General features: G+C 48.4%; 7 protein-coding genes across 7 annotated transcripts; 5 read left to right on the top strand and 2 right to left on the bottom strand.

Moving 5' to 3' along the window:
• Window positions 1-1,082: 1,082 nt before the first annotated feature.
• BT62DRAFT_908948 (uncharacterized protein) lies at window positions 1,083-1,445 on the top strand (the record flags this gene model as incomplete). Its single annotated transcript, XM_043183727.1, has 2 exons — window positions 1,083-1,259; window positions 1,317-1,445. The coding sequence occupies 2 exons, from the start codon at window positions 1,083-1,085 to the stop codon at window positions 1,443-1,445; spliced, it is 306 nt and encodes a 101-aa protein (XP_043034600.1).
• Window positions 1,446-2,074: 629 nt separating this feature from the next.
• On the top strand, window positions 2,075-4,425 carry BT62DRAFT_937344 (Metallo-dependent phosphatase). Its single transcript, XM_043187302.1, has 7 exons — window positions 2,075-2,320; window positions 3,048-3,179; window positions 3,240-3,470; window positions 3,527-3,703; window positions 3,760-3,911; window positions 3,959-4,093; window positions 4,144-4,425. The coding sequence occupies exons 1-7, from the start codon at window positions 2,263-2,265 to the stop codon at window positions 4,252-4,254; spliced, it is 996 nt and encodes a 331-aa protein (XP_043034601.1). The 5' UTR covers window positions 2,075-2,262; the 3' UTR covers window positions 4,255-4,425.
• A 296-nt stretch (window positions 4,426-4,721) lies between these two features.
• BT62DRAFT_956182 (putative peripheral membrane protein) lies at window positions 4,722-9,763 on the top strand. The gene is made up of 15 exons (XM_043188363.1): window positions 4,722-4,810; window positions 4,861-4,889; window positions 4,942-5,071; window positions 5,124-5,220; window positions 5,277-5,861; window positions 5,912-5,944; window positions 5,994-6,052; window positions 6,110-6,311; window positions 6,360-6,414; window positions 6,468-6,625; window positions 6,674-6,832; window positions 6,888-6,926; window positions 6,984-8,315; window positions 8,370-8,485; window positions 8,534-9,763. Exons 1-15 carry the CDS (start codon window positions 4,769-4,771, stop codon window positions 9,521-9,523), a joined length of 4,026 nt encoding a protein of 1,341 aa, XP_043034602.1. The 5' UTR covers window positions 4,722-4,768; the 3' UTR covers window positions 9,524-9,763.
• Window positions 9,764-9,864: 101 nt separating this feature from the next.
• BT62DRAFT_1080296 (uncharacterized protein) lies at window positions 9,865-10,601 on the bottom strand (the record flags this gene model as incomplete). Its single annotated transcript, XM_043179571.1, has 3 exons — window positions 9,865-10,348; window positions 10,401-10,501; window positions 10,532-10,601. The coding sequence occupies 3 exons, from the start codon at window positions 10,599-10,601 to the stop codon at window positions 9,962-9,964; spliced, it is 558 nt and encodes a 185-aa protein (XP_043034603.1). The 3' UTR covers window positions 9,865-9,961.
• Window positions 10,602-11,350: 749 nt separating this feature from the next.
• On the top strand, window positions 11,351-12,481 carry BT62DRAFT_1011904 (uncharacterized protein; the record flags this gene model as incomplete). Its single annotated transcript, XM_043177839.1, has 3 exons — window positions 11,351-11,386; window positions 11,449-12,173; window positions 12,229-12,481. The coding sequence occupies 3 exons, from the start codon at window positions 11,351-11,353 to the stop codon at window positions 12,479-12,481; spliced, it is 1,014 nt and encodes a 337-aa protein (XP_043034604.1).
• A 982-nt stretch (window positions 12,482-13,463) lies between these two features.
• BT62DRAFT_1046435 (uncharacterized protein) lies at window positions 13,464-14,542 on the top strand. Its single transcript, XM_043178483.1, has 4 exons — window positions 13,464-13,658; window positions 13,714-13,878; window positions 13,927-14,408; window positions 14,468-14,542. Exons 1-4 carry the CDS (start codon window positions 13,518-13,520, stop codon window positions 14,526-14,528), a joined length of 849 nt encoding a protein of 282 aa, XP_043034605.1. The 5' UTR covers window positions 13,464-13,517; the 3' UTR covers window positions 14,529-14,542.
• Window positions 14,465-14,875, bottom strand: BT62DRAFT_937346 (uncharacterized protein). The gene is made up of 2 exons (XM_043187303.1): window positions 14,752-14,875; window positions 14,465-14,695 (listed from the first exon to the last, which is right to left on the bottom strand). The coding sequence occupies exons 1-2, from the start codon at window positions 14,868-14,870 to the stop codon at window positions 14,557-14,559; spliced, it is 258 nt and encodes an 85-aa protein (XP_043034606.1). The 5' UTR covers window positions 14,871-14,875; the 3' UTR covers window positions 14,465-14,556.

Consider the following 14,875-nt stretch of genomic DNA (forward strand, 5'->3'; position numbering starts at 1 on the left):
CGACGATATATAAACATGCTTCTAGGAGTATGATAAATATCGTAGGACCGTCGTTGTGTCGTCGGGATGAGCAGAAAGAGGCAGAAAGGGAGAACGAAATCGAGATTGTGCCACGGACCACGGGGCTTGTGGGGGTTGTGGCTCGGTTACCTCCATCAACTGACAAAGAGTTGGAACTTTCATCTCCGGTTGCTCAGCTAAAGGTCTCGGCTGATACGCAAGGCACTCTTCATCGACGACGGTCGCTTCCCACCTTCACAGCTGGCTCACCGCCTCCACCTTACCCTTCATTCGCTCCTTTCAAAGGCTTCCCTATATCCTCACATCAAGCGCCTCCTGATTTCGATGCCCCCCATAGAGTTGAGGGGCGAGAAACTCTGCCGGAATACTCGAATTCCATTTATCTGCGTACCGTCATGCCCCGGAAGATGGAGTTTACTCAACCAGGCGTGCAGGCTAAAGATCGAAAATGGAGGAGAGTAGTTTGTGAGCTCGAAGGGACGGTGTTTCGCGTGTATGAATGTCCCCGGGAGGCGGCTGGGGTAAGCGCGATTGGATTGTGGTGGGAGAAGAAAGTTGGTGTTGGGGACGCCAGCATTCCCGCGACGAGCGGACCTGCGTCCACGAAGGTGGCGTCCGATACTATTCTGGGAGATAGAACAGAGCCAGTATCGAAGTTGGGAGAGGTAGTCACTGACGCGGCAAGGGGTGGGGGGGAGACGGATCTTGAGCTTTCCCCGGAGTCACCTGTACCGAGTCAACAAGAACCGCAGCAGACCTTCATGCACTCAAACCAGAGTCGGTCAAAACTGGCTAGCCTGCTTAAGCCATCCAGACCGCTCAGTAGATCACGCAGCGACGTACCGAGTCCCCCGAGATTGTCGACACCGAGTCAGCCAAGGTCATCGTTGTCGACACCGAGACCACGTACTCCTACGGTAGCGATATCTTCTTCTCCCTCCGATAGTAGTCTGACGATCTCGACGCCGTCATCTTTGTCGTCTTTGGGGTCGTCACCACGTCATAGAAGTTCGAGCTCGAGATCGCATTTCCGCCCGGGTCGTACACCTGCTCCTTCAATAATGTCTGTTCCTGAGTTACCAGAGGGTGAATTGATCAGAGCGTACACTCTGCAGAATGCGGAGAGTGGGTTGGGGAACGACTATTTAAAGAGGAAGAACGTGATACGAGTGCGAATGGAGGGCGAGCAATTTTTATTGCAAGCTATGAATGTGGCGTGTGTTGTAGAATGGATTGAGGTATGTACGCAGACAATTTTGATGGCCGTTGCTAACAGATGTCTATTTGTTGTCTAGGGCCTGCATTCTGCGACGAATGTTTCATTAGACCTTGATGAACGTCCGATGCCCAGAGGTCCGCTATTCCCTAGGTCCTTGAATCGTGTGCTATGTGTCATTCTGGAACTGACTGTTATCTTTACTTAGGAGACGTAGACGCCGTGCTGTCCGCAGGACAGAGACCACTACGGTATCAGGTACTACTACGAATACTCTTTCCGTTGATGCACAACCGCCTGCGCAAACGACATGATGGTAATGATATTCACGCAATATTACTGACGCTCGTGTATATAATATAATTCTGGATCATGATGTTTCCCCTTTCTTTGGGTAGTAATCTCTTTTCTTTTCTTTGGCGCGTATGCAATGCAGCGACTTGTATCAAAGTTCTATAACTTTATATACCATTTACCCCAGTCTAATACTGTAGCAATAACGCAACGAATGCCATGACATGCTCTAGAACTTCTATGACTCGTAAGTGTCGGGTTGTATACCTTCAAACGGCTTCTCGCCTTGTATATGTGCATTATGAAAGTATCTAGTATTGCTGTAAACTTGTTCTGAGCGTGAAAAAGAGCTCTCAAATGCACAGGATATTTTTAGGATTAGTTTTTTTCCTTTTTTTTTTACGAGGAATTATATCACGTGTTCATCCGAAGGTTGCCGATTTTGGAAAATTGGAGGCATCAACACGACGTTCGTTATCTGCACCGCCCTTCATCGATATCCTTTGCCATTTCTCTCTGCGGTTCGGGAAACCGGTTCATAACACTTCCTTCAGCCTATTTTCGACGGTTAGGTGACCCGTTCTCCCACAAAAATCAAGAAAAAAATAGGCGAAGTCCCTGTCTCCAGCCTGCAGCAGCTCCAGAAAAACGACATCTTGGGGACCAAAAGCTTTTGAAACCCGTCGCAATCCAATATAAAGACACATTCCGACGATTTGGAAAGCCTGAAGATGGCAGATTCGACGACGGAGATAGATTTGGACTCGGTCATTGACCGTTTGTTGGAAGGTGAGCTGGCACACTACCTCTATTTCTTCTGGGCAAGCAGGAACAAAAGGATGTGCTGTGTGGGCTGCTGAGCATATAGGGCGATATGCCGTTGGTTTTGGTGCTGCCGGATGAACAGGGGATGCTTGACGACGACCGGATGACGGGCTGTAAGGCCGTGAAGGAGTCTCAGAATGAGGCAATACCGGGAGCGGCGGCATTATTGAGGTCATCTAGTGGCCTTATTGGCACCCTATGGACTCCTGTCTGTGGGCGTGGTCAGGAATGCGCCTTTGTGATGGAGAACATCATGATGCGCAAGATTGGGATTCGACTTCTTTCAGGGTGGCTTCTAGCCTTCGTAGTCGGGCCATTAGGGAGTGTCGTTGCTTCCTTTGGTGACGGTTGCGATCCTTCAGCTCGACGCTGCTGTTGTTAGCCGTCATTTGGCGACAGCGGAATTCGTGGCGGTCGAGCGGGTGACATCTTGCCGCATTCCGGTGTCTCATGGTGCTCTTAGACCTCAGCATGTCGACATGCATCGCATTCTTTTCGTTGTTACGACTCAGTGGCCGCCTGGATTAGATGGCATTTCTTCCCGGGTCCTTTAACAACACCTGTCGGTGTTGTTGTGGCAGACATTGACTCGGCGCTCCGTTTATTTTCGCCCGCAGACGCCGATGTTCTTTTTCTGTTCCGCATCTTGTTTCTGACAAAGCAGCGTGCTGATGCAACATCTTATTAACAGTGCGGGGCAATCGACCGGGGAAGCCTGTACAGCTTCAGGAATACGAAATCAAGTACCTATGTACCAAGGCAAGGGAAATATTCATTAATCAGCCGATTCTGCTGGAGTTGGAGGCGCCGATTAAGATATGTGGTACGCAGCATCTTTGACCCTCAAGAGCAGGTGCGATTCGTTAATTTGGTATTTTCTTAGGTGATATTCATGGACAATATTACGATTTACTCCGACTTTTCGAGTACGGCGGCTTTCCCCCAGAGGCAAACTACCTGTTCCTGGGCGACTACGTGGACCGGGGGAAACAATCCCTTGAAACCATCTGTCTACTCCTCGCGTACAAGATTAAATACCCAGAAAACTTCTTCATTTTACGAGGAAATCACGAGTGCGCGAGTATAAATCGGATTTATGGGTTTTATGACGAATGTGAACTCCGATGTTGTCTTTCATCGCGCCACAAACATGCTGATCTGTCTTTGCAGGTAAACGTCGATACAACATTAAACTGTGGAAAACGTTCACCGATTGTTTCAACTGCCTGCCAATCGCAGCCATCATTGACGAGAAGATTTTCACGATGCACGGTGGTCTCAGTCCTGATTTGCAGTCGATGGAGCAGATACGGAGAGTAATGCGGCCTACGGATGTTCCCGACACTGGTCAGTACTGCCATGCACGTTGTCATTTCTCCTGTGTCATGACGTTTTCTCTTTAGGCCTGTTATGTGATCTGCTGTGGTCCGATCCTGACAAGGATATCACAGGTTGGTCAGAGAATGACAGAGGGGTATCGTTTACCTTCGGGCCGGATGTGGTGTCGCGTTTCCTGCAGAAGCATGATATGGACCTGATTTGTAGGGCTCATCAGGTCAATTTTTGGTTCTGTCATCGAGACGTATGCTAACACTTGCGCAGGTTGTCGAGGATGGGTACGAGTTCTTCGCAAAGCGCCATTTGGTAACACTATTCTCGGCGCCTAATTATTGCGGAGAGTTTGACAATGCTGGCGCGATGATGAGTGTTGATGAGACATTGTTATGTTCGTTCCAAGTAGGTCTTAGTAAGCCCGTTAGTGATGCGTTTGACTAATGGGGGCTCAGATCTTGAAACCTGCGGAAAAGAAGGCAAAATACCCATACGGTGGGATGAACATGGGGCGGCCTGTGACACCGCCGCGCAAGCAGAAGAAGAAGGAAGGACGAATGGGCTGAACGGCTTTTACGTTCCAGTGAACCTTTGCGTCTTATGTCGAGGAGCACCCCGACTTCCTCTCCTTTGCCGTCTCACAAGCTCCCCTTCATCGTTGCATAGTGTCCCTCGCTCCTCCACGGACTACGTAGGTGCCGTTGCTTTTCTTTGTTATAATGTGAGACTAGGTACGCGTACAATATCATATATTTCTTTTTCCCTCTTTCCCTCTTTCCTGCAGGTAAATATGGCATGCCTTGAAGGTAATTTCAAGCACAGTCTGTTCATATTCTTTGCATCCAGTCTTTACTCTTCCTTCGACACCGTGTAAATTATCTCTACCTCAAATCCAATGATCTAACAAGCTTCTGTTTTTTCAATGAAACCGTAGAAATGGTATGATTCAAAAATATTTTACCAACTTCTTAGCCAAAAATGGAATCCTATTTGGATCTGAAACCCCAAGGGAAATACTCGATTTAGCCACGACGTGGGGTCGAAACGCGACCACCATCTGACTGTGATACCCTGCATGAAATGCTGCAGATATGTCGCGCGGAGGACGGTCAGGCATTTCAGGTATGCTGTGACCATATCCTGCTAAGCAGAGCACTCAAGACGATGCATAGGTGAATGCTACTCTCCGAGACATTGAGAGGTGAGGTATACGGTACCTCCTGATGACCGGCGGTCGCTGACGATGTACACAGAGTAGGGAGTATCGAACTCTTCTTACAGCAGGAGACCGGAGTCCCCCAAGAGGCTATACTCGCGTACCTCTCCGACGGACGACGATTGACGAATGCGAATATAAGGGAACTTGCTGGTGCTCACGATCAGGTGCGTCGTACTGCCCTTCCTCCGCCGTTCTTCATTAAAAATATGGGTCCAGTCCATCTACGTATTCAATAAAGTCTACCTGGACTTTGATATTAATGAAGTGCTACGCGACCTCCGGGTAGAACCAGCCTTCCAGCCCCCAATTGAAGGTGAGTGGAGTCTATGCCATGGAGCTTGGATCCATTAACAAAAGGGGTCTTCACAGAGAGTATTTCCGCAACCCCTCCTTTCAAGGCTTCAGATTTGTCTGCTTCGTACCTTGCAGCGGCTCACTCACATCATGAGACCGTCAAGTATCTCCATACAACCATGCACCATCAACACGAAGCTGTCCAGATTGCGTCGAATAGTTTGGACCTGAACGTTCTCGCTCTAGTAGATACGTATGACGGGCTTTCTTCGGGATTCAAGAAGGAGCTAGACAAACAGGCAGCGCTACTCGCAGGGTTGGAAGTGGACTTGGATATCATCAGCCGCGTGCGTATACATACGGAGTTCGTGTCGCCTGCAGTACGGAAAGCGATGGAAGCGGGCGATAAGGCTCGTACGCTGGGAGATTACGTTTCGAATGCAAAGATGAAGCAGGTGGCAGAAACGTGTGCGAGGACGCATAATGACCTTTACTTGAGATTTGAGCAAGTGAACGAGGTTGTCGGTAAGCTCAAAGAAGGCACGTCGACTGTGCGGACCGCAGCGGTTTCGACCCAAACACTGGATGAGGCTGATGGATGCTTGCGACGATCTCGAGACATCTTCGAGAAGATTACCGACGGCGCCACACCGTTGGAGGGTAAGTGTCTCATCCATATCTGTTTAACTCGCTTTCCGATTCGAGAATAGGTCGTGCTCTTAATTCTGACGACAGATTACAAGGTTGTGTTAACTGGCTTCCTTTATCAAAATTGAGCTTACTCTTTGTCAGAGCTCAAGCATTTAGATCTTACTCTCCGGGATCAATTGCAATACATCGTGGACGCTAAGGTATTTTCCACTCGTCTGGCCTCCGAGAAGTTTTTTTTAATCACTTTAAGGACCCAGAATACATATACACATCAGTGCATTAGTATAACACGGTCAATCAGTCTCTTGAATACCGACATGCAGCAGATCCCCGCGAGTTTACAGGCCTTATCAAACAGCTTTCGGGGTAAAAATAGCTTTTCGCACATTCAACGTTTGCACAATATGCTTTATGCCTATGGTGCCACCGTTATTGAAATCGTGAGAAGGAAGGAGTTCTGTAAGGAGTTCATCTTGTTGCAACGAGACTTGTCTCATACTGCGGTAGCCAGGTTCTTCTATCAACGAGCCCAAAGCATTCTGGAAGTCATGGCCAAGTTATCGTAAGCATTAACGTCAACGTCTAAAGATCACGAATGACTTTTCAATCTGGTAGTGCCAACGAAAGGAAACGCCGTCAAGTATATCGTGGAGAAGTTCACGGTCAATTGCCGTTCGAAACCCGGGGCATGGATGATCCTGTGCCAACTATTGATTTTTCTCCTTCCGGGAGTTCCGACGCTGCCTATTCCATTGAACGATCCGATGTTGACGGTACAGATTATTTCTTTCTCTCGATAGGCACTACTAACCCCATCCTAGGTCTTCTTCACGTCCTTGATGATCTAGAGCAAGCGTCCCGCAATGACAATGATGCTGAAGCACTTTCTGCTGTACAGGAATGCAGAACTGGGCTGGAGAGATTGGTCGTGAAAATGGACAGCTTGGAATCTGGTTTCGATAGGATCGCCGAAAGGTCGCGTGCGTTTATTTCTTTCAATAGGTTTTCTGGGTTTAACATAAAACTTGATGACAGTACTCTCTGCTTCTCGGATATCTCATTCTCGTCGAAGGTGTTAGTCAATTGTCCGTTTCGTAATAAACTGTCTTTTTATTGACCTTTTTTTTTCAGCTATAGAAGCTGATGAACATGCGTATAATGAAGTGATAGATCAGCTTCGGGCTGTTCAGGAAACCAAGAACCGTCAAGAGTCGCTCTTTCAAGAAGAGCGTCTCGGTCTTAAGGGAGAAATTCAGCGCTTGCAATCTACACTACAAGCTGCTGCCTCCAATGCTTCTGAGGAACGGGACCGAGCCGACAGGCTGGAACGCGAACTCCATGAAGCCCGAGCTCAGATTGAGAGCGAAACCAGGGCTCGTCGCATTACCGAGGAACGGAACGCAGAGTTGATTAGAGACGCGGATAATAAAGGGTCAGAGTTGGGTCGAGCATTAGCTGAGGCGACAAATCAAGCTAAAGCAATCGAAGTCTTGCGACAGCAGCTTGCTCACATTCGGAGTGAATCCGAGGATATCAAGACGTTAGAGGCGAAAAATTCGGAGAAACTCGCGGCTTTGATGGAAGATCAAGCCAATAACCTGCGTTTGCTAGAGGAATCTCGTGCACGGGGAGAGGATTTGGAACATCAGATTCAAGCCGCGCGTGCGGAGAGCCAGGAGATGAACAGTGCATTGAAGGAAGTTGGCCAGGAGAAGGATAGGCTTTTGCGAGCGCAGGCGTCCGACCATGACCGACTGCTGCGCGATCATATTGCGGAGGCCGACGGAGACCGTGCCGTACTTGAGCATCGTCAGACTGAGTTGCTACTCGAGAAGGACGAGCTTCTGAGACAGATGAAAGATGTAAAATCTGATCTAGAGATCGCCTATTCCGACGCGGTTGGTTTGCGTGAGGCTCTCCAACGGACAGAGCATGAACTCCGGGAGGCGAGGCACGCTGAGCGAGTGGTTCGGGAAGATCTGAGAGCTGGTCTTGCTTCTCAATCTGACTACGAGCACAAACTAGAGAATAGTGATCGTTTGGTTGCTCAAATACTCGACGTTGCCCTAGCCTTCCGGGTGTCCCATGAAAAGGCTATGGCTTCCGCACAAACGATGACTTCCCATCCGGGCTCGGGATCGAAGCATTCAACGGCAGGTTTGGGCGAATCTGTTTTTTCTTCAGGACTGCGGCATAATATTGTAGGACAACCAGATGAACCGTCACCTATCGATCCTTCAGATCCTGCGGCAGCTTTGGAAGCGCTGCGAGCATTTGATCATGACCATTTCCTCGAAGCCATAACGAAGGTCGGCTCGACGATTCGGAAGTGGCAGAAGCAATGCAAAGAATACAGAGAGCGTGCGAAGGGAAGAATTTCGTTCAGGAACTTTGCAAAAGGGGACCTTGCACTCTTTCTCCCCACTAGAAATTCAATATCTAAACCTTGGGCTGCATTCAATGGTCAGCCGTCTCCCCTCTCTGGTGCTCCGCCGGATCCTGATGTCTCTCCGACAGTATTCTTTCCGCATTACTTCCTTCAGGCTCACGGGCACCTTGCTGAGCAATTGAAAACAAGAGAATGGATCGTTGCACGTATTACGTCCATCACTGAACGGGTCGTCGACCATAATGTCAGTTTGTTCCAGATAACTACTTGCATTTCCCTGATTGTTTCACAGGACCCAACCAGTAATCCGTATGGCTTGAGTGACGGCGTCAAGTACTACATGTTGCAGGTTGAGGATTGGACACAACCTGCTCAACAGAATCGGCGCCGTTCCTCCGCTGTCAAGTCAATGAAAGAGCCTGACATCCATCAACAGCCCACAGCTCTTACTAATGGTAGTCCTCCCACATTACCACCAGCACCACCCGAAGCTGAAGTCGAAGACACCTTCCAAGTGACCTCTCCTGCGACGTCACGTCTCTTTCCCTTGCGCACTCGTGCTAACTCTTCGCCATCCACCCGACCTTCATCTCTTTCACGTCTTCTTGCCCAGGCTTCTCAGGATCCCCGACCCGAAGAAACTCCATCACCACCATCGCCGCCCCCACCTCCGCCGCCAGTTCGTACACCGTCACCAGTGCCTCAATCTCCCCAATCTCCTGCTGCCCTTCCCTCACCGACTCACACCGTAGGATCGATACCACACCATGCTCCCATTCTTTCTTCGCCGTTACGCCCTGGATCAAGGGCTTCCAAGACATCATCAGCTTCCAGGTTTTCCATAGGCCGAATGCCAGCATTAGGGTCTGTATCATCATCACTGGGTGCAAAAGCCACGGCCACGACTGCGATATCGGACGAACCCATAGCATCTTCCGTTGAGAGCCAGTACGAGGGGGTTTCCACCGTCCCTCCACCAGACGATTCTATCTCAAATGGGATGAGCAATATGTTGAACGTTCGTAGAAGGACGACATCTTATCACCGTCCCCCTTCCAGAGCTATTTCGGAGAGTTCAACTTCGAATACCGTCACAGAGGGTGTTTCCTCGAGGCCTGTGACCACGGCCAGCAGTACTCTTGCGAACCTTGCTAGTAGCTGGGGCGTTTCGTTTACCCGGAAGAAAAAGGCTGCGATTAGCCTTCTTTCAACAACGGAAGAGTCTCGACCCGTTTCGCCGTCGCTGGATACACCAACCAACGATGCTTTCCAGCCTATATGATTGTATCTTTGCTGTAGAAACGAGTTGAAACACAACTCTGGATCATCATCTTTTTTTTTATCCCACATTGTATCTTTGGAACTTACATATTTTTGTGCATCTAATGATTACACGAAACTGAGAATAGTCTACACCCGCGAAGCGTTACGCCCTCTACTCGCATTTTATTTTCATTTAGCGAAAATAGATAGTAACCATCATGTGTGAGTGCCACTCAGAATGCGTCGTTGAGTTTGGGACCAGGTGTCATTGTGCATGTTGAACGTTGATCAACAAGTTGAAATGCCAGCAACCCACCTGCCAAGGCTTTATTCTCGATGTTGTCTAACATGGAAGTTGGCTAGACGATTTCATTTCTGGGTCAATCTCTCCCGCCGATATATAGTAACAACGGTGGTATGTTACTGTATGGGAAAGTTTTACAATCCCTGAAGCTTATCACCGATGTTCAAGGGACAAACTAAGAGCAAGTAACCTTCTTTCAAGTGAGCAGAATTTGTGTGCACTCAGAATTTGGACAGAGAGATCGCGAAGCGATACTGGGTTGTCCCGTGTCATCCAGCTCTCCTCATCGAGAGCCATGAGGGACAAAGCAAGCAGGCACGCTCGAAGTCTCTTATCGGTCCACTTCATAAAGGGGGACAAGACAAAACCGGAATTCGGGTCGGGAGTAGGTTCGGGCTGTCTCCTGCGAGAAGAACGCGTATCACTGGAGGTATTCTGCTCTGGATCATGAAGGGGAACCACTCGGAAGAACACCATAACGACATCGCGGTTTGTGGTAAATCCAATGTCAGGCCTCAAGTCGGCGCATTCCCCCCACAGCTGAAGTGGTCAGCAAGAGTCAAGCATTGAGAGTGAAAAGGGTAAAACGTACTTGTTTCAAAAGCAAATTACCATTATGTGAGTTTTCGACAGCATCACATTCTCCTGCCTCGTCGAAAATGTGGTCATCGCTTCGCAGAATATCTTGAAATTCTGCCGTTGCATATACTCATGATGGCTTACCCTCTCGCAAAGCTACTTGGGTTCGCTTTGGGTAGTCTCTATCAAGGCGAGCAGGCGGCACAAAGAGCATTTTGTCTGTGAAACCTGCTGTTCTCTCGCTCTTATTGAAGTGGTTATTGTCGAAATAGATACGCGATACTCTACGCCGTCACTGACGGATTACTTATTTTATACATGCCGACCTAGGTACATTCTTTTCCATTCAACTCCTATACTTCACCCAATAGTATATATATCCCGTTGATTACATCCGGTACCTCAGTCATTTCATCGCTACTGCGCCAGACTGAGGTATGTATCTAGTCTCGTATAACAGAGATCTTCGATACAGCAATATCGTACGAGCCACTAACGACGTTGTCTGTCCCAACCATCAACGTGCACACCGGTAGCGGTTGATCGATTTTGACATTGCTGCGAAGACGTTTGTCACGCCTGAAGCACCGGCTGATTCCCACTCGCAAGTTAAAGTGATAGGCACGGCTTACTTTCGGGGCTGGACATAGTTTCTTTACAAGTACCAAGTGTACACAATGCTCAGGGTAGCACACAAATGATCTCTACGATACCGTTTGGTGAACGTGATATATTGCTACTCGCTAAGGACGCGTCAGCCATCCAGACACCGATTTACATTTTAATTTTTAAAGTTTAAATAAGTTATAATATAAAAATGGACCATCATGGCCACGTGCCACAAGCGCGTCGACTCAGTCTGTCACGTTGTCATTGAACTCTGAACTCTGAACTTTGAACTTTGGAGACTCTTGAGTCCGATAGTAATCCCGCCTAGGTTACCAGACTTCGACAATCCTCCTCATGTCCTCCGAAGATCATCATCAAAATGTACCCGTAGTGAGCAGCTCAGTATCTCCAGTCCTTATTTCACACTCAGTACCACTTTTGTCTCGTCCTAGCATGCTAGCATCTCCACGTTCTCTTCTTTGACACTACATGGGCTGTGCTCCTCTGATGAAAATCCCGCCGAAATCACGCTTTCTCGATCTCAGTCGTTTCCCGCATCTCGCATAGTCTGGAAATACGTTCCTCTGCCTCGAATTGAGAGCTGGGCTCCTCTTTCTCTTCCGAATGATGGTGCTCATCTCGAACTTGAGCTGACTGACAGCATATCCGAGGGTAGAGTTGGCCTCGCGTACTCTGCACAGCCTATTGGCAACTCGGTGGAGTTGGATCTCCCTGACTTGTGCGTCAAAGTGATGAAGCCAAGATATGGCAGAACTTTAGCGCGGGAAGCTTGGTTTTATGAACAGCTTGCTCTCGAAGCGAATTGTGAAGGAGTCATCACGCCTCGCTGTTTTGGTTTCTTCACTGTTTCGCTTAAAGACTGCTTCGACGTCAAAGGACAACCTGTTTCGCATGTCGAGCCTTGGGAGAATATCACGATTAAATCTCTTCAGACAGACTCTGATGATGCGGAGGGATCAGACTACAGAGATTGGTGGCTTCCTGACGATCCCCCATGGCTTGGAAAATACTTCAAGGACGACGACGGTTGGAAGAGTGGATCGCCTTGGAATGAATGGCGCCCATCTCCGTCGGATCCTCTGATATGCGTTCTTGTTCTGGAAAGGCTGGGAAATGTATACTTTGCTCCCAAAGATCAAGAGAAGGATGAGTTGAAGTACGCCGCTTTCTTTCATCTTTCAAACACTCGCTCACGATCTGTTTTAAATAAGCGATATCCGCGATGTTGTGCGTGATTTGGGTTCCATTGGAATCCTGCACAGAGATCTTCGATACAGCAATATCGTACGGGCCACTAACGACGTTGTCTGTCCCAATCATCAACGTGCACACCGGTGGCGGTTGATCGATTTTGACGCGGCTGCGAAGGCTTTTGTCACACCCGAAGCACCGATTGATGCTAGACTTGCCATAATCTCGCAAGTTCAAGTGATAGGCACGGGTTACTTCTGGGGATGGAACTAGCTTACTACAATTATCAAATAATTTTCTGTTCGGTATGCGATTCAGGGTAGCAAATAAATTTCTGCATCGCCTTTTGGCGAACTGATATACTGCCACTCCTCACTACTAGCATTTAGGAACCACCACATGCGTGTGGCACATCCGTGGACTAGATGAGAAGCTGGGAATGACTGGGAACGAGAAAGCGTGCTTTCAGCGTGATTTTCATCAGAGGAGCCCAGTCCATGTAGCATCAAGGAAGAGAATGTTAGAATATCAGGCTGCTATGATAGAATAGAGTTAGTTGGGTGGCCATACACAGTCGCTTGCGTACTAACCGAGGGCCTTTTGGAATGAGAACTGGTATCTGCGATGCAAGGACTCATGGCTGGATGCAAAGTTCGTTATCTGGAGTTTTCATGCGCAGTTAGTGTTGGCTGTAATCCAAGAAGCTCAGTTCAAGAATTCCAATGAACGAGTATTACGGACACGTGACTATGACCGCGTACCCTTGCGGCAATTTGCGGTCACGGCTAGCATTGGCCACAAGTTGGCTCAGCGCTGATGAAGAATCGACCAATTTGTATGAACAGTCGAATCCTGTAAATAATTGTTAAATACTTAAACGTCACAGAGGTATTGAGGCTATGGCCGCCTTGAGCTTGGCATCAAGTTTGAGCAGCGGCGGTCGCCGGTGTGATTTTCTCAGATCAAGCTGCCTATCTCTGAATGCGAAGTCCCTGCAGTGAGTACTAGTAGGGCAAGCCACCCAAATAACTGTATTTCTCTATCACAATAGGCTGATATTTCAACATTCACTTCCCTGACGATGCATGGCCTTGGCTCTTCCGATGAAAATCCTGCGGAAATTACATTTTCTTGGTCTCAACCGTTTCCAGCTCCTCGCCTAGTGGGCGCATACATTCTCTTGCCTCGAATCGAAAGCTGGGTACCTCTCTCACTTCCAAAAAACGGTGCTCATCTCCAGCTTGAACTGACAGGTAGCATATCCGAAGGAAGAATCGGTCTTGCGTACTCCGCAAGGGTTATTAGAAACATGGCCGACTCGAACCTTCCTGATTTCTGTATCAAGTTGGTAAAGCCAAATATGGCAGAACTTCGGCTCGGGAGGCTTGGTTTTATGAGCAGCTTGTTCTTGAACCAGAGTACGAAGGGGCGGCCCAACTTGAATACTGAAGTAACTTGGCAAAAATAAAGTCTCTTCGAACCTTTCTTTTGACCATAAACCACAGACAATGCCGCAAAAGTTACACTATCTCACTCCCAATCGTTTCCAGCTCCTCGCTTTGTCTGGTCATATGTTCCCCTATCTAGAATTGAGAACTGGGCATCTGTCTCTTCCGAAGGACGGGGGTCATCTTGAGATCGAGTTGATAGACAAAATATGCAATGGAAGGGTTGGTCTTGTGTATTCTGCACACGTAATTCATGACACGACGCGCTAGGTCGTTCCTGACCTTTGCGTCAAAGTGATGAAGCCAGAGTATGGTGGGACCTTGGCCCGAGAAGCGTGGTTTTATGAGCAGCTCGCTCTCGAAGCGAACTGTGAAAGAGTCATTACAACGCGCAGTTTTGGCTTTTTTACCGTTCCACTTAGAGACTGCTTTGACGTCGAAGGACGACCTGTTTCACGTATCGAGCCTTGGGAGAATATCACGATTAAACCTCCCGAGCCAAATTCTGATGAGACCGATGGGTCGGACGACGGAGAGGGCGCAGATTGGCGGCTTCCTGACGATCTTCCATATCTTGGCGAATCATTCAAGGACGATGACAAATGGAGGAGCGGGTCGCCTTGGAATGCGCGGCGAGCGTCTCCTTCCAATCCGTTGATATGTGTCCTGGTGCTGAAAAATCTGGGAAACAAGTACTCTTCTCACGAGGAACATGGGGAAAAACCAAGAAGCCTACAGGAGGAAGAGCTTAAGTCAGTTATTTCCTTTCTTCGAGTGTGTATTATTTTCATGATTGCTGAACTTCTTACAGCGGTATTTGCGATGTCGTACATGATTTGGGCTCGACCGAAATAATGCACAAAGATCTCTGATACAACAATATCATGCGAGCATCTACCTTCAACGCCCACACCGTTGGCGGTTGATTGACTTCGATATAGCGACGAAAACGTTTGTTACGCCTGCAGCACCAACTGATGCCGAATATGCTATAGTCACAAGTCCGAGTGATCGGCGACTCTTACTTCGGGGGATGGCTGTAGATGAAATCTTAGCTGTTAGTTTGTAGAAATGAATTAGCAAGGCAACTTGCAGTGGCTTTCACCTTGGGACGGTCTCTTTCGCGCCTTGCCTCGTAAAATATTGGGATATCGAAAGACGACGACGAGGTGGAGTATCCCTTCCCCAGTCAATGGATATGTGTCAAAGTACATCCTCG

This window comes from Guyanagaster necrorhizus, assembly GCF_019112545.1.
Source record: "Guyanagaster necrorhizus MCA 3950 unplaced genomic scaffold BT62scaffold_41, whole genome shotgun sequence".
NCBI lineage: Eukaryota > Fungi > Basidiomycota > Agaricomycetes > Agaricales > Physalacriaceae > Guyanagaster > Guyanagaster necrorhizus.